Genomic DNA, 26,485 nt, shown 5'->3' on the forward strand with positions numbered 1-26,485 from the left:
TGTGTGTTTGCATGTCTGTCTGTCTGCCTGTATGTGTCTGTCTGCCTACCTCTGTGTGTGTATCTGTCTGCCTATTGTTGTGTGTGTCTGCATGTCTGTCTGCCTACCTCTGTGTGTGTGAATCTGCCTATTGTTCTGTGTCTGTCTGTCTGTCTGTCTGTCTGCCTATCTATGTGTCTATTTGCCTATCTCTCTACATGTATCTGCCTGCCTGTGTGTGTGTCTCTCTGTCTGACCCTAGGAATTGATCTTAGGGTCTTTTGTATGCTATATACATGCTGTACCGCTGAGCTATCTCTCCCCAAATCTCCTTTTTTTTTACTTTCTATTTGCCCAGGCTAGCCTTGAGAGCCATGGGAGTCGTAGGCCTGCCCCTCATTCTGACTCCTTCAGTCATGAGCTAAACACAAATTTGAATATTTCTTTGTTAGTTAAAAATAATGGGTCAAGGGGCTGGGGATTTAGCTCAGTGGTAGAGCGCTTACCTAGGAAGCGCAAGGCCCTGGGTTCGGTCCCCAGCTCCGAAAGAAAAAAAAAAAAAGAACCAAAAAAAAAAATAATAATGGGCCAAAAACTCATCTGCTGAGAAATTCTGTAAGGGTGAACTTGCTCACAGGAGTAGTGGGTGGCATCCCGACTGAGGACGGTTATGGCTCCGCCCCCAGCCCCCAGGCCTCAGGCAGCGTTCCGAAGGATGCTGACACCCTGGGAGGCCATCTGTGTATGCCTTCGAGGGTCCGCACCAGGAAGCAATGACGAGGCTGCAAGTGTCTGGGAGGCAGCAGGTGGGAGTGGGAGGGTCGGAAGCAAAGACCAGCGAGTGCAAGGTCAGAGTGAGTCATACCACCTTCTGCTGGGGGGGGGGGGTCTCAGTTACACCAAGAACCTTGTCTCCCTGTGCCGGAAGGAGCTATTGGCCTGGCCCAGCGCACCTGAAACGAGAGGTGGCGTGGGGCTGTAGCATCGTAAGCTCCTGATTACTATAGCAGCAGTGGTACCATTTTATCCTGTTGCGTGTCCATTCGCCCCATTGCGTGCGCCCGCCATTTGCCCGCCCTAAGTGTTCCCTCTGCCTGGCGTGTGCCTCGCCGGTGTTTCTTGAAGTTGCTCTAACCTGTGCTCTGGTTTTATTCTTTCCAGCTTGAGCGAGAGCTTTTTCATGGTGAAAGGAGCGGCCCTCTTCCTACAGCAGGGAAACAGCCCGCAGGGCCAGCGGAGTCTTCAGCACCCTCACAAGCATGCAGGTGAAGATGGGACGAACCATTTCTGTGCCACAGAGGGGAACCATTTCTGTGCCACAGTGGGTGGGAAGTCGTTCCTGGGTTTAGGGCCAGAGAAGCAGTGTATGGACATCTCAGCTTAGGTGAGGTTTGGACAGATGGACCAGCGTGCACCACAGCTATCAGCTGTCCCTTTGAAGACAGCCTCGGGGTACCTCACCTGAGCGCAATGGGGTGATGTCACGGCCGGGTGCTCATCTGACAGGATGTCTTTATCCTATAATGGCTACCTGTTGGAAAGAACAGAAGAGAGCTGAATAGTTGATATAAATAATAATAATGTAGGACTGAAAACCATGCCTGTCAAATACTAAGGCTGGGGCTGGAGTGGTGGCTTAGCCGTTAAAAGCACTGACTACTCTTCCAGAGGTCCTGAGTTCAGTTCCCAGCAACCACATGGTGGCTCACAACCATCTGTAGTGGGATCTGATGCCCTCTTCTGGTGTGTCTGAAGACAGCTACAGTGTACTCACATAAATAAATAAATCTGAAAAATAATAAAATAAAAGTACCAAGGCTAGTCTTCTTAGGCTACTCGACTCCAGAAATGAAGGCACACTGAAAGTGGAACTCAGGAGGCGCCTGGCCACAAGGGGCCCTCTGTAACATGTGCTGGCCCCTGGGGTCCTTCTGGGGTCCCCTATTAGGGTCTGAATGTTAGGGAGGTGTTAGGGAGGCCCTTCTACCTTTCAAAAGAACTGGAGAGAGGGGTTGGGGATTTAGCTCAGTGGTAGAGCACTTGCCTAGCAAGCTCAAGGCCCTGGATTCGGTCCCCAGCTCCGGAAAAAAAAAAAAAAAAAAAAAAGAGCTGGAGTGAGATTCAGGAAGCGTCTGGGCATTTCCTCACCCTGTGAGAATTTTCCCGCCTTGGCCGCTGCTTCCTCAGCTTCATCTTAGGTGTAAGCGCTGAGGTAAACTTCACACCTTATAGTTTGTAGCAAGCGCCAGAGCCTTGCCTGTGCTCTCACATACTGATCCTGCCAACCAAGATTTAGGTCCGTGTCATCTAAGAAAGCCCTCATCTTGCACAAGGAGGCATGGCTGTGTATGGAAACAGTGTTTGACCTGGAGCAGGCTGGTAGTCTGTGAGCCCAACACTAGGGTGTGGGGTGGAAGCAGGAGTGTCATATGTTCAAGGCCAGCCTAGGCTACATAGTATATATTTCAGGATACTGATGTTACTTAGTGAAAACATTCTGTTTAAAAAAACAAATAGGGGTTGGGGATTTAGCTCAGTGGTAGAGCACTTGCCTAGCGAGCGCAAGGCCCTGGGTTCGGTCCCCAGCTCTGAAAAAAAAGAAAAAACAAAACAAAACAAACAAACAAAACCACCTTGCTTTGGAGCTTGCCAGACCTGACTTCAGTAAACCTGGTTCTGTGACGTCTGAGCCTGTTTCCTAATGTTACCAGTAGGCATCCAATGCCTCGGATAATATGGAAATTAGTAATTATGCATGTGGCCAGGCATGGTGGCCCACACCTGTAATCCTAGCCCTACAAATCTGGGACTGGAAACCTATGAGTTCAAGGGCAGCCCGGGGCCACAGACCAACTTCTAAAAGCAATGCAACAAAATTAAAACAAAAGGGAGAACACAGTTGATAAAGTGTTTCCTTCAAAAGTAGAACCTGAGTTCAGATCCCAAGGGCCCACGCTGAAAAGGCCAGATGCACGTTTGTAACCCTGTGGTGGAGATGGATCTTGAGAACTGGCTGGCCAGCTAACCTAGGCCAGTGAGAGATCCGATCTTGGACAAAAGGTGAAAGGCCCTTGGTGAACCAAGGTTGTCCTCTGGCCTCTACAGACAGGTACACACATACACACATGCACACATCATGCGCCAGCCTCTCCGGTGGGTGGTGTATGAGACTTCAGTGTGATAAGCTAAGCAGCCGTCATTTCCACATCTGCTGGTGTCCTATCAAGTGTGAAATGTGTCCCTAAGGTGAGTGAGTTTGGCCTGCAAGTGCAAAGAAGCTACTTTGTTTTGGACCCTGGGAAGGCTGGTCTGTGTTTCTCTTGAATACACACAGCCAGGAAAATGGTCCAACCAGCTGACCTGAGATGACCCCCAAAGACTTCACTGTGTTCCCTTTTCCTATTGCCTCCCTTGCCACTGTGGAGAGAGGCCAGAGGTTAATTCTGTGGGATTGGGTCAGGTTTAGCCAGTCCAGTCAGTCCAGGGACACCCCTGGAACTACCTCCCTGCCTCCCCCACCCCCACCCCGCATGCCAGCCTTCTGGCCTCTGATCAATACAGGGATGTCAGGCTGGGATATGTGCAGTTTATTTATGTGCAGACCACTTCTCTCGTTTAGACATTTATCAGGCATGGGGAATGGGATCACTTTCATCTCTGTGACTTGGAGTGGATGTTGGGAGGACCCAGGCAAAGAGAGAACTATCCCTTGATGGCTGTGTGGCCCCATGGCATTGGAGATGAGGTAGGGCCTCGAGGCAGAGCAGGGAATTCCTTATACTATCTCCTGAGCAATCTGACAGGTGGCAGCAGCAAAGGAGGCTGTGAAGGAGTGTTCTGCGGCTCTTTTGTCTGTGTTTTGCCCGTCTTATTTACTGTGGGAAGAACACTTAACATGAGCTGTCCCATCCTGACTAGAGGGGCAGTGTGACACCTCCATGCCTTAAAAGGACAACGCGCTTTTGCAACAGTCAAGGTAGTTGTGGTGTTTTAGGGCATTTGCTTCTGTAAGCAGCGCTGTCCTTCCAGGGTTCCCAGCAAGCGTGTAGAGGGTGTTTCAGGGTCTGGTTGTTACTTTGTCTCCGTTTTCTTTTTGCAGTGCTGGGCATGGAAACCGAGGCCTTACACATATTACTAGGCAAGTGTCGCAGGGAGAAGCCATTCTTTCAGCTCTCTGTAGGGGAATCCAAACAAAATAAAAAGGATCATTGGGTTCCTTTGAGCGCTGCACACTGTTGAAAAGGGTCGTTTTATTGAGCTATTAGGCACACCTTCCTGCTGGTGAGCATCTTCACAGCGAGCCTTTCCTCAGAGGACACGCAGGCCTCGGGTGTGGAGAAGCAGGCCTGAGGTCCTACATCCTGCTTTATGGTAACACTGTACCCCAGCAGCTAGAGACCCACTGAAATACCCTACCACCCTCCAGGGAGCTTGCTCCCTGGCCCTTCATATTCTTCAGACGCAGTCCCAGGGGTGCCTCCCAGACAAGTTCAAACTCCACCCTAAGAGAGTTGTGAGTTTGAAGCCAGGCTGGGCTGTATAAACTATTCAAAAGAAGGAAATGGAACAGGTCTGGAAAGAGAGCTCAACGGTTCAGAGTGCACATTGCTTTTACAGAGGACCCAAGTTCAGTTTTCAGTATCTTTGTTGGACAACACACAACTTCCTGTAACTCCAGTTTCAGGGGATTCAACATCCTCTTCTGGACTCTGCAGGCAACTACACATAAACGCATGCTCTCACCACACACATGTATACATTCTTTTTAAAGTGTTAAAAAAAAAAAAAACCCAATACTTTCTGGCTGGGAATGGTGGTATGCACCCACACTCCTAGATCCCAGGAGGCCGAGGCAGGAGGATTGCTCCTTTAGATTACTATATTTTTACTTAGCAATGAAGGGGAAAAAAAAGAGAAGACATTAATAATTTCCTTCTTGTGAAAAGAGGTGAAGAGATTGTTTTTTCCTCAAATGCTTTCTCTGGACGCCCAGCACAGAGCTTTCGTCTGTGGTCGGATAGATTTCCCCACATACACTCCCCAGGTGCAGGGGTTAACATCTGGCTCGTGTGGAAAATGCCCAACCAAGAGTTTGAAGAGGACAAATGTCCTTCTCCTCTCCAGCCCGTGGCACGTGCCTCCCTGCAGCCACGACTGTAGTTTCTGACTCCCCGCCTTGCCAAGGACTGTTTGCTCCGGTATGATAGTAGATAACACATTCCTCATGCCGGTGTTTCCCAAAGTCTTTGTTGAGAGTACCGCTGTATGGCCCAGGCTGCTGTAATCAACCTTCCATGGTGGCGGCGTTGGTTCGGTTGGGCTTTTCTAGGGAAGTAAGTGAGTAGCCACTTAAACCTTCTCGCCCTGTCGGTCCCACAGGTGACCTGCCTCAGCACCTGCAAGTGATGATCAACCTCCTGCGCTGTGAAGACAGAATCAAACTGGTGAGGGCGTGGTATTGAGTGAGGCGGGGACCTTCTCTCTCTATGGGGATGACCAAAGCCAGGGCACCAGAGCACTGCTTGGTGGTAGACACATCACTGGGATGCCGGACACCCTGGGTTCTATGCCAAGCTCCCCAAAAGGGCCAGAAGAGATGTGTCCGCTCTCCACGACATCTCTGCTAAACCTGAATGTAGCCTGAACATTTCCTCCTGTGCCCCAGCTGCAAGCAGTTTGCTGTCCCCAAGGCATCAGGCACGCACACCCTCCGCTCCTTCCTCCTCACAAGCACCCAGCCTTCATTTCTTCCCTGATTTCTGGGTGGGGGTCAAGAACTAAAGCCCTTGGTCTTGGATTGGGGGGTGGGGGAAGGGAAGAGAGTAAAGAGGTGCCCTCCCTTTTCTGTTTGCAGGCCGTGCGCCTAGAGAGCGTCTGGACTGACCGTGTCCGCTACATGGTTGTGGTGTACACCAGCGGGCGCCAGGACACCGAGGAGAACATCTTGCTGGGAGTTGACTTTTCCAGTAAGGAGAGGTGAGTCTCAGGGATGGAGTTCCCATCAGAGCAGATGGGTCACTGTTGGCCAGAGGTTTTCCTGGTGTCCTGCAGTGAGTCCCTACAGAAGAGGGGGTGGGGACTGGGGAAGCGTCAAGTCTCTGGGGATAGGGGCATGCCTACCCAGCCCTTAGTTTCCTGCCGCTGAGAGCCAGCTGGAGAGTGCATGGCGCTCAGAGTTTCGGAAGAGGAAGCATGTGACTGCGTTCTGTTGTCATAACAACATAATACTTGGGTAGTTTATAAAGGAAAGACGTTTATTTGGCCCGCTGCTTCAGAGCCTGCAAATCTAATGTGAGGCCTCTCTCTGGCCACGTGGATGACATCACGGTGGTGGGGGCATGTGCAAGAGAGATCACATGGCGGAACAGGAAGCCAGCTGCAGTGGGAGCTAGGCTTAGCCAGCATTCACCCCTTCTGAGGGTGGGACCTGACACCATCTTTCCGCCAGGCCTCAGCTCGTAAATATACCACCTCCTCGAATGGCGCAGATCTGGGGAGCCAGCTACTAGCCATGAACAGATTTGAGGGATCCCTCACGGTTGTGAAGGCATCCTGTCCAGGAATGTCTCCTGAAGGGTGCGATCCAACGGTGGACACTGAAGGACATGCTAGAGTTAGCTGGGAGGACGCCCCCCCACCCCCACCCCCCTCGGCACACAGCGCATGTAGGAGGAGGTTGTAGCTGGAATGCTCCGGTGGTTGACTTCCGTGGAGTGCCTGTTTGGGGAATTTTTGTTTGATTTTTTTTCTTTCTTTCAAGATAGAGCTTCTCTGTGTAACCCTGGTTGTCCTGGAACCCACTCATAGACCAGGCTGCACACAGAGATTTACCTGCCTCTGCCTCCCAAGTGCTGGGATTAAAGGTGTGAGACACCACCGAGGCCATCACTACCACTGGGCCCTGCTGTTTGTTTTTGAAGCTTTTAGGCTTGCAGTTCCCCAAGCCTGGAGGTCAAGTAAATTCCATTGCAACCCTAGCAAGGCATGAAGTGAACTGAGTGTGGGAGGTTGTTGCAAACCCTAGGTCCCTCAGAGCGGACTCTCTCCATTCTCCACTCATCACCCTACTCAGTATGTGGATGGGTTTTCCATGGACCCGTGTAGGAGGCCACAGACTGGCCCCCAAGTCCGCAGAGATGCCACAGTACAGGTTCAATTTAGCACAGAGGATTGTGTCACCGCCAGGGAGGCAAAAGGCTTAGCAGTTGACAGGAGCCAGGCTTCTGTGATAGTACAAGCAAGTGGGTGGTGCCAAGGTAGGTTTTAAGGTCCAGTAGGAAGCACAGTGAGGTCACACTCGGGGCGCAGGTGTTGGAGGCGGAGTCTATGGTAAGACGAGAGTCCCGGAGATCACATGACCGCAGCTGAGTCTCCTTGTGACTAAGCTGCTGTGTCATAGGCTGGTGACCAAGACTTGGATGATAGATGTGAATGCAATCGAGTGGGGGGGGGGGATGGGTCCATTTAATGACTCTCTTCCCCTGCCCCCTGGCATCGTGAGAAAAGTTGCGCTGTCACAAGGAGCCGGAGGAGCTGCGACAGTGGCTTTATGTGCTGGGAAAGTAGTCGAGTTCTGGTGTACACAGAAGGGCTGATGCCCTGCGGGAGGGAGCTGTGCTGTTGAAGCACCACCAGGAGGTGGGGGGGGGGCACTCACAGACGTGGGAGGGGCCGTCTTTTCGAAGCGCATGCGTAAGTACGACGCATGTGCGTGCGCATGCGCATAACTCGAGATCCCCCTGCTTCAGCTTCTCGAGTAGTGTGTCTACAGGCACGTGCCTCCATGCCCAGGCTAAGGCGTTACTAATGTTTTCTGTGTCAATTAACAGTTTTTCAGATGATGGCCCAGCTCTGTAGTAATCTTCCAAGGACTGAATTTTTCTCATCACACGGAGATGGTTTGGGTAACCTATTCTAGTCCTGAATAGCCTGTCTTCTGTACCCTGTACCCTCTTTTTGATCCTCACTTAAGAAACTTCTTAGGAGTCAGGTCCCCTCTGGTCACCGCTGTTGCAGAGCACGGTTCTGTTACTCCGTGCGTCCTGGCTGTGTCATGGAGTCACCTTATTGTCAGTGTTGGCTCGTGTAGACTCCAGCATCTCCCAAGATCATGTCCAACCAGGGAAGGGAGGAACGGCTAGAATTCCAGGGGCCAGTGTCCTGGCTCTCCCCAGGGAGTTCTCACTACTGAAACCTGGCTGCCACTGTGATGCCCTGTTCTGTGGCACAGGGGCAGAGTCCAAGAATGGCTTCTTGTGAGTGGAGTCGACAGTGCCTGGGAACACCCTGTGTCTCTCCTGGTGTTTGCTGTTCTCCTGGGCGTCCCTTGCTTGTTCGTTTGGGGGCTTTTCCAGTGTGCACCTGTTAGCCCGCTCACGTGTTGGGGGTAACTAGAGATTCGACCTGTGCTGGTATGGTCCAAGGTCATTACACACTGTTTATTTGTGCCCAGAATCTTGCTTCCAGCTGAGCTGTATGGGCTTCCGCCCTCCTTCCCGCCCATTTTGATATGTCTTGTTTTTCCTTGCCACCCCTCCGCACTCTAGCTTTGGGTCTCATGGGTCCCTCTCTCCCTGTGGTCATCTCGCCTCTGCTGCGAGTTCTACTCTCAGGCTACTGTCTCCCTGTTGAGGCCTTGAGCTAGAGCCACAGTCTGGCTCTACAGTGTAGCTGTAGGTTAGAGCAATGGCTGCTTGTCCGGAGGCCCTGAGTTCAATTCCCAGCGCATGACTGCTCACAACGGCCTATAACTGTTGTCCCCGTGGGATACAATGCCATCTTCTGGAGTACAGACAAAAATATCTATACATATACGATAAGTGAACAATTAAATTTTAAGAAAAATAGGATGATTGAGAGATGGGCGTGTTCCCCCAGTGGGCGTGTCATCAGGGAGGGGTGGATCAGGACAGAGCTGGCTTTCAGGACCCTGGAGCATCAGGCTCCCCCTCCCTGAGTTCTCAGGGAGAGAACACACAAGGACCAGATTGAAAGTCTATATTGAAGCTATGGTGACTACAGGCATCTCCTTAGGTGTCGGGGCTCATCTGAAGTTAACGTTTGCTTTTGGTTCAGGTACTCTTTGAGCACGGTAACTGTGTATACTACCCTCTGCCCACCTTTTTTTTTTTTTTCAAACGTGCAGAAGTGGGCTTTCAGGAGCCTGTGTCTCCTGCTCAGGTTCAGCTAGCTTCTCTGTTCTTGACCCTAGGGACTTAGAGCCTGCTCCCTTCCCCCACACTCCCTCCCACCCGCCCCTCCAGCATCACTTGTGACTGGTGACGATGCAGTCTCCCTAACCCCACTTCCTGTGTGTGTCGCCCCTCCATCACTGTCCAACTTCATTGTGAGTTCTATGGGACCGATGTCCTCACGTGGCAGTGACAGCCATGGCGATGGCATTCTTGCCATCTTTGTCACGGTCGCAGAGTGCGCTGGGCCCTAGTCCTCCAGAGACATCAGTCCACTAGCTTTTTCCACGTTGCTGTGTGTAAAGGAGGCCAGCGCTGTGGGGCTCAGCACACGTCTCATCTCCAGCACCATACAGGAAGTAGAGTTAGCCCTGTACAGACGCCTAGAACAGCAAGCGGGAAAGAGGGGGATTTCCAGCCCAGAGGCTTAGTCCAGTTGAACCTGGAAATCTTTTCAAATAAAAATTTTATTGGATTTTTTTAAATTTCCATTTCAAATATTAACCCCTTTCCCAGTTTCCATCCTCCTCCCCCTTCCTGTATGAGGGTGTTTTCCCACTCAACCACCCACCCCTTCCTGACTCCCTGCCCTGACAATCCCCTACACTGGGGGGTCCAGCCTTGGCAGGACTAAGGGTGTCTCCTCCCATTGGTGCCCAACAAGGCCATCCTCTGCTACATATGCAGGTGGAGCCATGGGTCTGTCCATGTGTACTCTTTGGATGGTGGTTTAGGTTCTGGGAGCTCTGGTTGGTTGGTATTGTTGTTCTTATGGGGTTGCAAACCCCTTTGGCTCCTTCAATCCTTTCTCTAACTCCTTCTCCAATGGGGACCCCTTTCTCAGTTCAGTGGTTGGCTGCGAGTGTTCACCTCTGTATTCACCTCAGGAGATGGTTATATCAGGCTCCTGTCAGCCTGCACTTCTTGGCATCAGCAATATTGTCTGGGTTTGGTGGCTGTATGTATATGGGATGGATCCCCAGGTGGGGCAGGCTCTGAATGGCCATTCCTTCAGTCTCTGCTCCAGACTTTGTTTCTGTATCTCCTTCTGAACCTGGAAGTCTTAAACCAGTGGTTCTCAACCTTCCTAATGCTACAACCCTGTAATATATATAGCTCCTTCTGTTGAGGTGAACCCCCCCCTTTCACCATAAAATGATTTTATTTTCTTTTTTCTTAAGATTTATTTATTTTACTTATGAGTACACTGTGGCTGTCTTCAGACACACCAGAAGAGGGCATCAGATCCCATTACAGATGGTTGTGAGGCACCATGTGGTTGCTGGGAATTGAACTCAGGACCTTCGGAAGGTCAGTCAGTGCTCTTAACCGCTGAGCCATCTCTCCAGCCCGCATAAAATGATTCCTGCTTTTATGAACCATATTGTAAATATCTGTGTTTCCCAATGGTCTTTTGAGGTCTCAACACCCACAGGTTGAGAATCGCTACCTTAAAAACTTCCTTCCCTGGGGTTGGGGATTTAGCTCAGTGGTAGAGCGCTTGCCTAGCAAGCGCAAGGCCCTGGGTTCGGTCCCCAGCTCCGAAAAAAAAAAAAGAAAAGGAAAAAAAAAAAAAAAAAAAACTTCCTTCCCAGGCTGCTGAGAAAGCTCAGCCATTAAGAATAGTGGTTGCTCCTCCAAAGATCCTGAGTTCAATTCCCAGCAACCACATGGTGGCTCACGACCAACTATAAGGGGATCTGATGCCCTCTTCTGGCCTGTAGATGTATATGCAGCAGAGCACTCCTTCATTAAATAATTAAAAAAAAAAAAAAGCCAACTTCCTTTCCCACGCCTACTGAAAGGCAGGATAGTACAGGCAGGCGGTATCTCTGGAGTGGGAGTCACCGGGCAGAGGAGGGAGTAATGTTACCCTCTCCCCACCCTCCCCCACAACCACCCCTGGGCCCAGAGCCTGTAAACCACCTGGCAAAGATAGAAACTCGGAATTCCTGAGGGCTGTGGTGTTGCTCAGGCACAATCGCTGCAGTTTCTCAAGAGCCAGCCCTTAAATGCCTCAAGGGTTTCATCACGATCTGAGAGACCCTTCTGATAAGACTCTGTAACCGTGGCGCCAGTGTATCAGTTCACTGCTAGGATGGGCAAAACAGAACTGGATTGAAGCAGTTTGTAAAGTGGCAGCAGCACAAAAGGTAGACAGACAGACAGACATACAGACAGACAGAAGTCTGAGTGAACAGTGAGACTGGGGGACCTCCCATCTCCTGTTACCCAGGACAGAAGCCTGGTATGGGCTGTCGCTGACTGCTTGCCGGCTCTCTGCTGCATCCCCACTACCCCAAGAGCTTCTGTAGTTGTGGAGTTACCGCCACCCCATGCCTGTGTCCTCTAGAATCCAGCCATGACTGAAGAGTGCCCCCCCAGACAGGCTGCAAACCCCTCCCCACCACAGACCCCGAGGCTGGTGTCAGGCCAGCAGGTCTGCTAGACAAGGAAACTGAGGGAAGACTGCATACACAGGGCAGACACTGACTCGGTGTCTTCTCTTCCCCACTCAGCAAAAGCTGTACAATCGGGATGGTCCTTCGACTGTGGAGCGACACCAAGATCCACCTTGATGGGGACGGGTATGGACACACTGTGATACTTGGAAAGATTCTCTTCTGGGGGGCTGGAGAAACGGCTCGGAAGCTCAGAGGCCCGGCTGCTCCTGTAGATGATGTGGGTTTGGTTCCTAGCACCCGTATGGCAGCTTACAACTTCCTGTCTGCCATTCCAGGGGATCCTGCACCCTCAGTTGGGCCTCCGTGTGCAGCAGGCACACACTTGGTACACAGTCACGCAGTTACACATACACATAAAACAAACATTTTTAGATACTTACCATTCCCTATACCCCAAAGCACTAACAAACAGGGCCACATCTTTGGATAATCTTGTGTGGCGGACTGATCCCTTCAGTGGTGTCCCTGTCCAGTCAGGCCCATAGGACAGCTGTTCTGGGTCTCCTTCAGGGATTTCGCTCAGGAAGTATCAATGCGGGGGTGTCACACCAGTCTGTTGCTATGGAATACTCACTCAGGACCTTCTTGGGGCTGTGTGTCAGTCAGGGTTTCTATCCCTGCACAAACATCATGACCAAGAAGCAAGCTGGGAAGGAAAGGGTTCATTCAGCTCACACTTCCACATTGCTGTTCATCACCAAAGGAAGTCAGGACTGGAACTCAAGCAGGTCAGGAAGCAGGAGCTGATGCAGAGGCCATGGGGGGATGTTACTTACTGGCTTCCTTCCCCTGGCTTGCTCAGCCTGCTCTCTTATAGAACCCAGGACCACCAGCCCAGGATGGCCCCACCCACAATGGGCTGGCCCCACCCACAATGGGCTGGGTCCTCCCCCCTCCCCCATTGATCACTAATTGAGAAAATGCCCTACAGCTGGGCCTCATGGAGGCATTTCCTCAAGGGAGGCTCCTTTCTCTGTGATAACTCCAGCTTGTATCAAGTTGACACACAAAACCAGCCAGTACAGGTTGTGACCCAGAGTGCACAGATGAGGGAAACGCCACAGGGTAACTCACTCTTGGGGTACCAAGATGGTGCTGGTCTGCTTTTGCCCTCGTCGGACAGCAAGTCTAGGGAGGGCCTACCTACCCAGAGTCTTAAGGGGCTTGACTGGAAGCTTGAGTTCTCACTCAGTCTCCTGTTTTCCCTCCTCAGGGGGTTCAGTGTGAGCACGGCGGGCAGGATGCACATATTCAAGCCGGTGTCTGTCCAGGCCATGTGGTAAGTGTGCTTGGGGGACTTTGAACTCATTAGCAGCATTTTATACTTGGCAGAATGAATAGAAAAGCCGATCGTAGCCGGGTAGTGGTGGTGCACACCTTTAATGCCAGCACTTGGGAAGCAGTGGCAGGTGGGTTTCTGTAAGTTCGAATTCAGCCTGGTCTACATAGTGGTCTACATAGGACAGCCATGGCTGCACAGAGAAAACCCCATCTCAAAAAAACAAACAAACAAAACAACAGAAAAGAAATGATCACTTGGGGGTTGGGGATTTAGCTCAGTGGTAGAGCGCTTGCTAGGCAAGCCCTGGGTTTGGTCCCCAGCTCCGAAAAAAAGAAAAAGAAAAAAAAAAAAAAAAGAAATGATCACTTGTATTTGGAAGCTAATTTTGTGTGCGTGTGTGGGTGCATGGGTGTTCAGAAGCAAATCTTCCATAACATAACTGGCCACCTTAGCTGTTTGGAGATGTTTGATTCAGGGTCACGCAGCTAACTCTCTCTCATCCACTGTTAGAACATTCCCATCACCCCAACAGGAAGTCCCCCTTCACCCCTCTGGCCCCTGAAGATTCTGTGCTTTCTGTTGCTATGAACCCTCTCTTGTAGGGACCTCCGAGAGCATTCACCCTGTTATTTGTCCTGCATCTCAGTCTCCTTACATCATGCTCAGGCTCCCTCATGTTGAGGGGAAGACTCTATGGCACTGAAGAACCCTCTGCCCTATTTGGATTTGCTGTTGTTGTTGATGTTGTTGTTAAAGATTTATTTATTTTTATATAAGTACACTGTAGCCCTCTACAGACACACCAGAAGAGGGCATCAGATCCCAGTGCAAATGGTTGTGAGCCACCATGTGGTTGCTGGGATTTGAACTCAGGACCTCTGGAAGAGCAGTCAGTGCTCTTAACCGCTGAGCCATCTCTCCAGCCCTACCCTATTGTTTATCCCCAAGGTGTTTATTTCTTACCGTAGCTGCACAGGTCTTCAGTAGTCCAGTTTCTCCAGGTCCCTGTCAACATTATTTTTGTTTATTGATCACCATCTCGGTGACTGTGGAGTTGTATCTCGATCAGCAGTTTTTATTTTAGTTGTATGTGTCTGCATGCCTTTTTGTAGGTGCAGGCTCGGATTGTGGGGTCCGTGGAGGCTGGAAAAGAGTGTAGGACCCTCTAGCCTGTGAGCAGAAGACATGGGTGCAGGGGACTCTGGTTCTTTGCTCAAACAGCACCTGCTCTTGCCCACTGAGCCTCCCAGCCCTCCTCTGTGTCTTTTTGTTACATTCTCCCAATGATGTATATACATTTTATATATGTGTGTCTTTGTTGGGAAATGTTCCATCTAAGTTCCTTACCCATTTAAAGAAAGGTATTACTGTTGAAGATGAGGCTTTGCCTGCTGACCTACTGAACGCCATCCTGGGGTACATTCACTTATTCCTTGTACCTGGCACACAGTAGGTGCTAGGTTTGTGCAGTTAAGGTCCAAGCACTCTGCTCGGCTGGAGTGGAGAGACACAACGGGGTCGGGAGATAGACCCTGGTTGCCTCTTGGAGTTTAAAGCATCTTGAAAGGAGATGTTTACACAGGTATGAACAAACTAGCGTGTCATGCCAAGAAAGATGGGGAGTGTTCTCTTGGTGGTCAGACCACAGAACACCAGCTGAAGAGCCAGGATCCCGGGGAAGGGAAGGTGGCATGACCCTCTACACTGGCTGGACTTGGCACTGTTTGCAGCTTCCAGGTCCAGCTTCCTCTTAACGGGTCTCTCTTGGGTGTGTCCAGCCTGGGGCCACACATTCAAAGTAGGTGTAGCTTAACAGGTTTGCAGGTCCAATGTCAGGCTGCGCTGTGGTGTGAAAGGTTGTTTACTCCCATTAGCTAAACCGTTCATGTGCGAGAACAAAAGAGTTGGAGTAAACTAGGAGAAACTTCAAGCCTGAGATGCCTAAGATGAGCGTTTCCAAACGACTCCTCTTGTTCAGGGAGAAGAGAGCCCCAAAGGACCCTCTCAGGCCACCCAGTTAGTGGTTCCTCCCTTCCGGCCGCTACTCTAGGCTATGCTCACTTCCGGGTCATTCGAGGTGGGCGGGGCTAAGGAAGTCCGCCTTCTGACCCGCAGTGTTTCTTTGGATAATCGCTGCGGCTTTCTCTTTAGCCAAGTTGTTTCAATCGATATTAATTATCATCGTTTGTGGCAGCGGTGGTTGGTTTTACCCACCCCCTATTTTACGAACTAGAACTGAATTTAATAAACATTTGACTAAAGTTTATTTTCTCATCCTGCCCTGATGGTGGGACAGACAGACAGACAAACGGATGGTTGGGCTGCTTTGCTCTATCTGCGCGCCATCGCCGTCCTCTTCTGCTTCTGCCATACCTCCCTCAGCTGTCCATTCCCTGAGAAATTCTCAGCCTTCAGTTCTTGTCAAAAGAAATAAAAAAAAAAAAAAAAAAAAAAAAAGGCAGGGCTGGAGAGATGGCTCAGCGCTTAAGAGCACTGACTGTTCTTCCAGAGGTCCTGAGTTCAATTCCCAGCAACCACATGGCGGCTCACAACCATCTGTAAAGAGATCCGATGCCCTCTTCCGGTGTATCTGACAATAGCAACAGTGTACTCACATACATTAAATACTTTTTTTTTAAAGACCCTGTCTCAAAGGATAAGGCTAGCCTTCAAAGAAATAAAAAATGCTAACTAAATAAAGCATACACATTTTAAAGCCCCCCTATCCCCAAGATGTTACATACAGAGAAGCAGGTCCGAAGTGCATTCGGAGCCCCTGCTGGTTTTTGTTTGTTTGTTTTGGTTTTTTTGGGTTTTTTTTTTTTTTTTTTGAGCTGAGGACTGAACCCAGGGCCTTGCACTTGCACTTGCTAGGCAAGCGCTCTACCACTGTGCTAAATCCCCAACCCCCTGCTGTTCTTTAAACAGCCCATAGATGCCTGCAGTACAGCCCTGCCTGCAGATCTCAAGTCTTTGGAGTTGGTTGCTGGAATGCGACCCGACCAGCTTGGAAGACTTAGGGGCAATGGGATGGGGTCTGCTGCTTGCATCTGTTTATTCTTTTGGAAATGGTGAGGGATAGCCTATCTGCTTGCCCCCTTAATTGATACAGCCTCTGGGAGGGAGTTGATAGCTGTATCTAGCTCTGTGTCCTTCACACACCTTGTGAGCAGCGCCTCCAAGAGGGAATCCTTTCTGAATTGCTTGTTCCACTGCTGGTAAAGGGAGCACCCTTGGTGAGCTGCAGAACCCGATTCCCCTAGCGGCCCCCTTGCACCCCGCTCCCTTGGGCCCCGGCCCTGCCCCGCCCCGCCCCGCCCCGCCCCGCCCCATCCGGAGTTTCTCTCTCCTTGTCCCTCCCAGGTCTGCCTTGCAAGTGCTTCACAAGGCCTGTGAAGTGGCTCGGAGACATAACTACTTCCCGGGGGGAGTGGCACTCATCTGGGCCACCTACTATGAGAGCTGCATCAGCTCGGAGCAGAGCTGCATCAATGAATGGAACGCCATGCAGGACCTGGAGTCCACGAGGCCCGACTCCCCCGCGCTGTTCGTGGACAAGTATGTGCAGAAGCTGCCTCCCACACTGATCAATACGGTCCTCTCAGGGTCCCTTGCAGCCCCTTGACTGAGAACCCCTTCCTAGGACAGGTTTAACCTGACGGAACCTGTACCTGTGGGCCGGAGGTTCTCAACCTTCCCAATGCTGTGACCCTTGAATACAGGTTCTCATAATGAGCTGACTCCCCAACCATAAAATTATTTTTGTTTCTACTTCATAACAGTAACTTTGCTACTGTTGTGAATCACAATGTAAATATCTGTGTTTTCTGATGATCTTGGGCGACCCCTGTGAAAGAGTCATTTGACACGACCGTCCTAAAGGGGTCATGACCCACAGGTTGAGAACCACTGCTCTAAAAGGTGTGTGTGTGTGTGTGTGTGTGTGTGTGTACACTATAGACGAAGAAACCTCACAAGGGCCTCAGCCCCTCATAGACACACCCTCTTTCCCTTTAGAGACAATTGTGGGGAGCAGTCCCCCACTTCATCAGATCAATACAGGAACATGCCGCCCTGCTACATCTGCGCTCTGTACCTAAACCGTGTCCCCTTAGGTTCTAATCCCTGCTTCACTTAGAATTGTAGGTGCAGAGTCTTCGGTCTTGGGTACCTTGATCCAGAGGGCTGTCTGCGCCTTCACAGCACCCTCAGCAAAGACAGTGACCTGAGCCCACACTCTCCCATTCCCCCAGAGCGAGGTGTTAGCTGAGATTCTGGTTTTGAGAGAAATGACCAGACACAACCAAGATGTCATGAGAAGAGACGGAAGGATGGTGCTGATTGAGACATTTGAAGTCAGCTGGGGAGTGGACCATCCAGGTCTCCACTCCATGGCCCTGAGAGCTAATTAGCAGGGCTGGCCTGCAGACCTGACAGGGAGTGCCCAGACTCTCATTTCATGGGAACACTTAATGAGGATACAGCAGTGGCCCGAGGTAGAAGGGTCAGGTGGGGACTGACAGCCCAGGGTGTTGGCCGTTACTATAAGTGACCTGTATGGGCAGCGGGTCCCCTACCCAGGCCTGCTCTCTTTCTATGTGGGCTCCTGTGGGACTGGAGACGGAGCTTCTCTACCCCGCCCATGCTGAACACACACCCACAACACCCTGTGCCTGTTGAGAACCACCGAGGGTGTGAGGTCCCTGTGAGGTGTCTCTCTATACGGTAGAGATGTTTAAATGTATATTAGCTTCCTATATGTTTTCCTCCTAGGCCGACAGAAGGAGAAAGAACTGAGCGTCTCATTAAAGCCAAACTCCGGAGTATCATGATGAGCCAGGACCTTGAGAATGTGACTTCTAAGGAAGTAAGGCATCCTCCCGTCACCTACCATTGCCTCTGAAATATTCTCCTCCCCCTTCCCCACTCACCTACCACCTCTATGAACCATTCCTTTCCCCCTTCCCCTCCCTCCTGTTTCCCCAACCCTCCCCCCTCTCTCCCCCTCTGTCCCTGTTTCCCCAACCCTCCCTCGAGGCCCATAGCAAGCACAAAGCTATCACACGAGTTTGTCTTGCCAACTTCTCAGCAGAGGCAGGCCCGGGATCTTTTGTTGTATAATATGTGTGCATTCGTCCATGCTAGAGGCTCCCCACACTTTGCTCTGCAGTGGCACTGTCTGTGGAGGTCCTGGGCTTAGCATTCGGTTTTAGTCTAATTCTGGAGACCATGGGCAGGTTGCCTGCCCTCTCTGAGCCCTGAGGACAGGTCCTTGGAGTCCTCCGAGGGACCTCAGTCAGCAGTGTTCTTTTGTGCATCTGTGTTTCCCCTCAGCCTTGTGCTGTACAGGAGATGTAATTCTCAGGTTTCTCCCTGTGCCTTTTAAGCTTCTCCCAGGTCAGTTTTTCCTTCGTCCATTGCTATAATTAATAATAACAATAATAGTGGTAATAGTAATAATAGTAATAATAATTATACTGGCTCCTTCTCCAGATCATCTGAGTGCTATACCCAGTGCCGGTATGGTAGCTCGCAGCCCTGCATAAACACCTTCTAGAGGAGCTCTGCCGCCCTCTTCTGGCCTGTGCAGGCATTGCAGGCACATGGTGCACAGCCATACATGTAAACCGAACACTCAAACAAATCTAGGGCCCCGCCTTGGGTTGCACACAACTTTAATTCTAGGACCATTACAGAAGTTCTCTGACTTCAAGGCTCACTCAAATTCCTACCTCAACCTTTAATTCTTGTCTTTAACTGGTTAATACTCTAAAAAAAAAAAAAAAATCATGCTGTTATCCCTTTTCCTTCTAGAAAGCGACTTTACCTTCCCACTGCAGTGTATTTGGTACTTCACTGTAAATGTGTAGGTTTTAAACTCAATAGAAAAAAACTTAGAAAAAAACCATATTTCTTTGTTGAGGACAATGGGCTTCCTCTAGTTGGGTTACATTGTAGGTAGAGAGAGTGAATGCCTGCACTCCACACAGATGCGCTACCTGTGTCTAAATGCATTACCCTGGGCAAGAGAATGAGGACAAACTCACACTTTTTGTAGATAGTCACAGTTCCCACTGTGGCTTCACACCTGTGCAGAGGTGGGCTCCTTCCTGTTTGAGCAGATCATTTCTTTTTTTTTTTTTTTTTTTGTTCTTTTTTTTGGAGCTGGGGACCGAACCCAGGGCCTTGCGCTTCCTAGGCAAGCGCTCTACCACTGAGCTAAATCCCCAACCCGAGCAGATCATTTCTGATAGGTTCTGCCCATCACTCCTATCCTGCCCACAGATCACTTCCAATAGGTTACGCCCCCATCACTCCTATCCCGCCCACAGATCACTTCTGATAGGTTCCGCTCCCCATCTCTCCTGTTTGTCCTGCCCATAGATCCGAAATGAGCTGGAGAAGCAAATGAACTGCAACCTGAAAGAGTTCAAGGAGTTCATCGATAACGAGATGCTGCTCATCTTGGGCCAGATGGACAAGCCCTCCCTTATCTTTGACCATCTTTATCTTGTAAGAATCCCAGTTCTGGTGGGACCTGGTTTGGGGACCTAATTTTGGGACTTCCTTTGGGAGCATACTCACAGACATATACAACCCAGATAAGGTTGTGCCTTAGCACCTACCAGAAACACAGGTAGCTGAGCCATTCCCCTCAGAGTCCACCGAAGGATACACCCCACCCCCACTGTGTCTCCTGCACTCGGCATCTTCAGGCTGTACGTAAATCTCCATAGAAGGCAACTGGCCAATTTTCAAAGGCAAGCAGGTTGCTAAAATTAGCCAGGGGATCATGAATTGAAAGTCAGACCCAGCAAGGCCATGTTCCCGCTCCAGCACTTTACCTGCCCTATGTAGCCACCCCCACCCCACTGAGTCAACTTGTCTCTCCCCCTCATCGAGTGATTACGATGGCTAAGTGAGGTACATTCTGGAGTCGGCAAGTGCAGAGTCTGTAGGCTTGGTTATGGACATTGACTGCTTAGAAGAGAAAGTGTTTCATTATGGGAGTGGAAGGAAGATGGTATTAGCCACCGAGGGGCCCCTTCAGTCTTCATAAATAGATGTCTCTATGTATATACATATGTACACACACACACACACACACACACACACACACACACACACACGGTGGGGGGGCTTTAAGTAGGTTTGGAGACAGAAGCTCACTCTGTAGCTCAGCTCAGGCTAGCCCAGAGTTGTGATCTTCTACCTCAGCCTCCTGAGCATTGAACGTATATATTTTATATTCTTGTTTATATGTGACTGTCCCCGCATGTACAGGTCTCCTACTTTATCCACTGAGATGTGAGAAGGCGACTCCCTCCACTCTCTCCACTAGGTGGTGGTCATAGCCAAAGGACTCAGCTCTGTGGAGCTGGTGGAGACTGGGGAGCCGGGGTGCCTGTGCATTCTTCCTGTGAGCAGATGTTAAAGGAATTTTCTGCTCCAGGCTGCCTCTGAGATGTGAAAGTCCAGCTCACATTGCTTGATGACCAAACCCTGAGCCCCAGAGGACCTGGGGAGCTCAGGAGAGGAAGTCGGCAAGGAGACTGAGATACGAAGACAGGGAGGGTCTTTCTAGGACTGAGTGGCTGCATTTTCAAGTGCATCAGTGGTTGCCCTTTGTGTTTCTCTTCCCAGCTCCTTGACTAGGAATGGGAGAGTTTTTAATGATACAGTGTATCAACATATCCAGTCACACAGCTATAGCCAGTTGGATACAATGTATCAATGTACCCAGTCACACAGCTATAGCCAGTTGGATACAATGTATCAATGTACCCAGTCACACAGCTATAGCCAGTTGGATACAATGTATCAATGTACCCAGTCACACAGCTATAGCCAGTTGGATACAATGTATCAATGTACCCAGTCACACATCTATAGCCAGTTGGATACAATGTATCAATGTATCCAGTCACACAGCTATAGACAGTTGGGTACAATGTATCGATGTATCCAGTCACTCAGCTATAGCCAGTTGGATACAATGTATCAATGTATCCAGTCACACAGCTATAGACAGTTGGGTACAATGTATCGATGTATCCAGTCACTCAGCTATAGCCAGTTGGATACAATGTATCAATGTATCCAGTTGCAGCCAGTTGGATACAATGTATCAATGTACCCAATCATAGCTATAGCCAGTTGGATACAATGTATCGATGTATCCAGTCACACATCTATGGCCAGTTGGATATAATGTATCAATGTACCCAGTCACAGCTATAGCCAGTTGGATACAATGTATCGTTGTATCCAGTCATACAGCTATAGCCAGTTGGATACAGTGTATCAATGTATCCAGTCACACAGCTATAGACAATTGGATACAGTGTATCAATGTATCCACTCACACAGGCTATAGACAGTTGGAAACAAGTCATTTGAAGGGAGGAAAACTATTCCCAACTCCCACAGGGAGGCTGTCACTCACAGCATTTTGCTGTGTTAATTTGTCCGTTGTTCAGTTTCCTTTAGGGCTAGGATTGGAACCCGGGGCCCAGCACTGGCTTTCTCTGATGCTGTGTAGACAGCAGACGCTCTGCCTGTACTGCTCCTGAGTAGACTTTGTCTCCCTCTTTGTTTTTTTTGTTTCTTGAGTATCGCCTCCTTGCACCATCATGATGATTATTTTACCAAACAACCCTTACAGGGCTAGTGAGAAGGCTCAGAGGTTAAGAGCACTGACTGCTCTTCCACAGGTCCTGAGTTCAATTCCCAGCAACCACATGGTGGCTCACAGCCATCTGTAATGAGATCCAAGGCCCTCTTCTGACCCACAGGGATACAGGCAGAATGTTGTATATATAATAAATTAATAAATCTCTAAAAAAAAAAGGTTATTGTGTAAAAAAAAAAAAAAGTTACCAAACAACTCCTACTATATACTCCTGGCTGGCCTTGAATCTCAAGTTCATGGCAATGCTCCTGCCTCTGCCTTCTGTGTAATGGGATGGTTTGTTTTGAAGTGCCCATCATCAGGATCTATTGTCATTTATGTTACTGAGTCCCATGGTTTTTCCCATGAATAGCCCTAAATGTCCCTCCTGTGTTCCTAAGGGTCTGTGTGAGCCCTGGTTATTTCCTTGGAAGAGGTGTTTGTAACTCAGAATTACCGGGTCAGAGGGTGGGAACTCTTTTTTTTTTTTTTAAGAATTATTTATTTAGTTTATGTAAGTGAATACACTGTAGCTGTCTTCAGACCCACCAGAAGAGGGCATCATCTGATCCCATTACAGATGGTTGTGAGCCTCTCTGTGCCGAAAGTAGTTCTGAGACTGGAGTGTTAACACTCACAGGGCTTTGTATGATCTGTTTCCAGGGCTCCGAGTGGAATGCATCCAATCTGGAGGAGCTGCAGGGCTCAGGGTGAGTCCCCTCTTCCCCACCTCTCCAGGCAGCATAGGTAGCCTCTGCCCTGCCATTGCCTCAGCCTGGTCTCTGCAATGGCTGGAGGGGCTCATGTGCTTCGGAGCACTAGACCCAGTAATCCGTGGTTTCTAGATTCTTCCTGGAGTCGGAGGTGATTGTGGGGGTCTGGGTGCAACTTAGTCACCCTGGGGGATGGAGGACAGCCTGGCCTTGGGCAGTCATTGCTGGGCAGGAACTTGTCTGTCTCTAAGAAATGTTCAGTGGCAGGAGCAAACCTTTAAACCAAGCCTGTGAAGAAAGCAGTCACGAAATCACCGTTCTGTGGTCCAAGGAGCTGGCCTTCTTGAACCTGCTGCAGTTGAAAACTGAGGCTAAACAGAGTTTAAAGTACACCCTTAGAACTTCCGGTGAGAGGTATCCCCCCAGCAGTGTCTGTCCTCATGCTACAGTCTAACCGGGAATAAATACGGTGATTCAGGGAGCTCTCTTTGAGGCGTTGTTATGCTTGGCGAAACCTATTTGAGACCCTTTCCAGTTACCAAAACTGTTTTGGTTTTCAGGAAATGAGTGTGCTGGGTCAGGGTGGAGGGAGGGCTGTAGAGTCTGGGTTAGCAGATGCCCTCAAACAGGACGAGAGTTAGAGAAGCACATTCTGCTTTTTAACTATTTTAAGAGCGGAAGTTTTGTTTTGTTTTTAAGACAGTGTCTTGCTCTATAACCCAAACTGGTCTTGAATGTACCATTAAGTGAAGGGGTTTTGATATGACGTGGGTTACTTTTGAATAATGTATTCTTGTCCTATGAAGAAAACTCACGCAAAAGATGACGATTAAGCAAAATAAATAAATAAGTAAACAGACCTCTCACCACAAAGGCATGTCCCGTGGTGTGCATATTCTTTGACTTTTCTCTGCCAGATTTTTGTAACTTTGCTTTTCCTGTCCCTTGTTCTGATTCTCTGGGCTCTTTGCTTCTTTTCAGGGTCGACTACATTTTAAATGTCACTAGAGAAATCGACAATTTTTTCCCTGGCCTGTTTGCATACCATAACATCCGAGTATATGACGAGGAGACCACGGACCTTCTTGCCCACTGGAATGAGGCCTATCAGTTCATAAACAAAGCGAAGTAAGCCTGTGGGAAGGCAGCCTCGGGAGGAATGGTGGGGCAGGAATGAGTAGCAGGCCGGGCTGGATAAGGAAGCTAACCGCAGACAGGAGAGGTCATCCTGGATACAGAAGCCTAATGTCTGAAGAGGTGGGACTATCTGGTCGACCATTGTTTTCGTTTTAGCTTCCTGTTGCAGTAAAATTAAAATAATGCTGTCTTTTATCCTGCACTAGGTCCAGCACCATAGCACCCCATGACATCTGTTTGATATCTTCATCTCTGTCAGCAAAGCATCTCACCCACTCTGCTCCATCCCATATCACACTGCTGATAGCCTCTCTCTGAGCCTGGCAACAATCTCTCTCTCTCTCTCTACCCATCCAGTTCCCAAGACAGGTTGCCACCATGCCAGAAATTTACACCCTAATTCTGTGGCGGCCCAGTGTCTGCAGCCACCACACACTCTCTTGAACTCAACTAAATCGCCACATGAAAGAACACACAACACAATAACCTTTGATCCAAGTGATAACATGTAATCGTCCACATGGACATACAAAGCGCTGTACACATCCATCCCTTAAGAACATTCATAACAACCTGTAAATGTGCAGAAACACCAGACACCAGAGTGGGCCTTATTCACAGGGTGCCCTCAAGTGTGACATTGAATCCAGTGTTTATCATCAGTAGATGCCAGCTGGGGTTCAATACCCAAATGCCACTGGGGAGCTCTCTCCTGGAAAGGGCCGGTACATGCTGGTCTTCGGGCTCTTGGAGAGTTCCCCAAGGAATGCAGGCTGTACCCTTTCCTGGAGTAGTTCCATGCTCCTGTGTGCCTAGAACAGGGCAGTCCTGAAATGGGACCATCTGCACTGTCCCTGAGCCCTGGGGCCCCTCTTTACTCTCCTTTGGAGCAGCTGTTGTATTGAAGTTCAAGGCAAAGACCCCCGTGCCCCATCCCCAACTCCCACTCCTGTGCTACAGCGAAAAACCCTCTTACTTAGGAGCCTCCCTGGCCCCATCCTAGCTTCCCTGCTGGAGCCTCTGCCAGCCTTACAGCCTTCACCTTCTCCAGCAAGGAGAGGGTCAGTCACTGTTCCTTTTGTATCTCGGAAATCAGCTGTGCCCGGGCCAGCACAGCCTTCTTACAAGCAGCAGATTGGCTCCATCTTCCCCCTGGCTCCATTCTCTCTTGGCCAGATTGCTGTCATCCCCTATGCTCCCTCTGGGCGCTCACTCTCCCCAGAGCGCAGCGTTTTCTCCTTGCTGGCCTGTTTTTCGACAGTAGCTCATTCAGAGGCCTCCATCTGCCGTCGAGGCTCAGTGGCTTTTGCAGAACTCCCATTTAACAGTTCAAGCGATGCCTGGGAAGTGGCTGTAGGTAGCCTCCCGTATCCCAGTGACAGAGGAGATTCCATCCTGAAGCCAGGTATATTGGAAAGCTGGGTCAGGCCATGCAGGTTCATCTGTTCTCCCACTGTGGGCCAACTGATCTCACAGAGAAGATAATTTCCTTTAAGAGGTGTGTTAGATCACTAGGGCAGAGAAGGGTTGGGGCTGTGAGATAACGTGTAGGTGGGGGACACTGTTAATCCTTGCTCTCAGTCCCCACACCCACATCCCTGCAGAAGGAACCATTCCAAGTGCCTGGTCCATTGCAAGATGGGCGTGAGCCGGTCTGCATCCACGGTCATAGCGTACGCCATGAAGGAGTTTGGCTGGCCCCTGGAGAAAGCGTTTAACTATGTGAAACAGAAGCGCAGCATCACGCGGCCCAACGCAGGCTTTATGAGGCAGCTGTCGGAGTATGAAGGTATCCTGGATGCAAGGTGAGTGAACGAACACCTAGACACAGGCTGGCAGACAACGCTGCCCAAGCTGCCAGGAGCTCCCACAACTGGCAGCCAGCCTCCCGGGAGCTGGCTTGTAAAAAACAACTATTGTTCGGACTCTGATTAGTGGCTTCCAGGAGGGATCCGTTTTGATTTTGTTGGCACATGTAGAAAGCTTGTCTTCGCTGGGCAAGGGAAGGTACTTAACTCCTTATCCAAGGCATGTCCTGGTATGTGGTGTGGGCTTGAGTGAATTCATTTCCTAAGTACCTGCTTTATGCCAAACTCAAGGCTGAAGAGTCTGATTCGCCACACATGAGCCCTGCAATATTCCCCCAAGCCCAGTTCCATCTTCTAAGTTAAGGATGTGACACCCGAGCCTCAGTTGCTGGTGGTCCCTCATGGTACACCCGGAAGACCAGAAGGACGGGCTCACAGGTTGTGTTGAAGGCGGTGTTGTTCATGGTAGCACAGAGACGGAGTCCGCCAGTGGATGAGTGGGTCAGTAAACAGGGAGAGCACACAGGAATCTTCTTCTGCCCACTGGAGGAAGGCAGTTGGATGAAGGAGCTCCTGATTGTGGGTGAAGCTGCATAGGGAACTGAAGCTAGAAAACTGCCTGACCCGGAAATTCAAGCCCGGCCTCTGCCATTTATCAAGGTCCCATCTCCTCACACCATAAAAGGGCAATTCTGATGTGTAGTGCATTCCAAGCAAACTCTGGGGCTATCAGGAAAAATTGTGTGGCCCCAGCTTGTGTGAGGTCCCTAGAGATGGAGAATGCGATCTTGGTGGCCAGAGGCTAGGGAAGGGACAGAGACTAGTGGGTGGTGTGCATTCTGCACCGGGGACAGTTACGGAGACGGTGGTGTCGCGGTGTTGGGAATTGTCCTGCCAGGCTGTGTAGATAGAAGTGGTCGAGATGGCACACTTTACTGCAGTTTAAGAACTGGCATGGCTCAGTGAGGACTCAGGAGCAGTCACTACAGGTCCTTTGCAGGGTGACTCCCGGAAGTTCACCAGTGTGGCTGCTAAAACTGCTCCACACCTTAGTGTAAAGTTCAGCTTCTTGCTTTACAAGTGAGCAGAGGGAGGCAACGCCGACAGGTTAACTTGTCTCAAGTCACACAGTGACTTCAGGTGTGCCAGGAAAGAGGTTTACACCCACATGCATTGACTGCCACAAGAGAAAGCACTTGCTGCACGAGGTGGGGGGGTGTGTGTGTGGCGGGGTGGTAA

General features: G+C 50.1%; 1 protein-coding gene across 5 annotated transcripts in view; it reads left to right on the forward strand.

The window, feature by feature from the left end:
* Window positions 1–26,485, forward strand: part of Ssh1 (slingshot protein phosphatase 1) — a 62,057-nt gene that overhangs the window by 23,829 nt on the left and 11,743 nt on the right. For 4 of the 5 annotated variants that reach the window (NM_001427479.1, XM_063271403.1, XM_039090197.2 and 1 more), the window contains 11 exon segments: window positions 1,141–1,244; window positions 5,359–5,423; window positions 5,834–5,955; window positions 11,690–11,758; window positions 12,849–12,914; window positions 16,281–16,475; window positions 17,691–17,784; window positions 19,302–19,430; window positions 22,252–22,298; window positions 23,283–23,429; window positions 25,043–25,243. In NM_001427479.1, coding sequence (NP_001414408.1) covers window positions 1,141–1,244; window positions 5,359–5,423; window positions 5,834–5,955; window positions 11,690–11,758; window positions 12,849–12,914; window positions 16,281–16,475; window positions 17,691–17,784; window positions 19,302–19,430; window positions 22,252–22,298; window positions 23,283–23,429; window positions 25,043–25,243 — 1,239 coding nt within the window. 5 annotated transcript variants of the gene reach the window in all.

This window comes from Rattus norvegicus, chromosome 12 (assembly GCF_036323735.1).
Source record: "Rattus norvegicus strain BN/NHsdMcwi chromosome 12, GRCr8, whole genome shotgun sequence".
Lineage (NCBI taxonomy): Eukaryota > Metazoa > Chordata > Mammalia > Rodentia > Muridae > Rattus > Rattus norvegicus.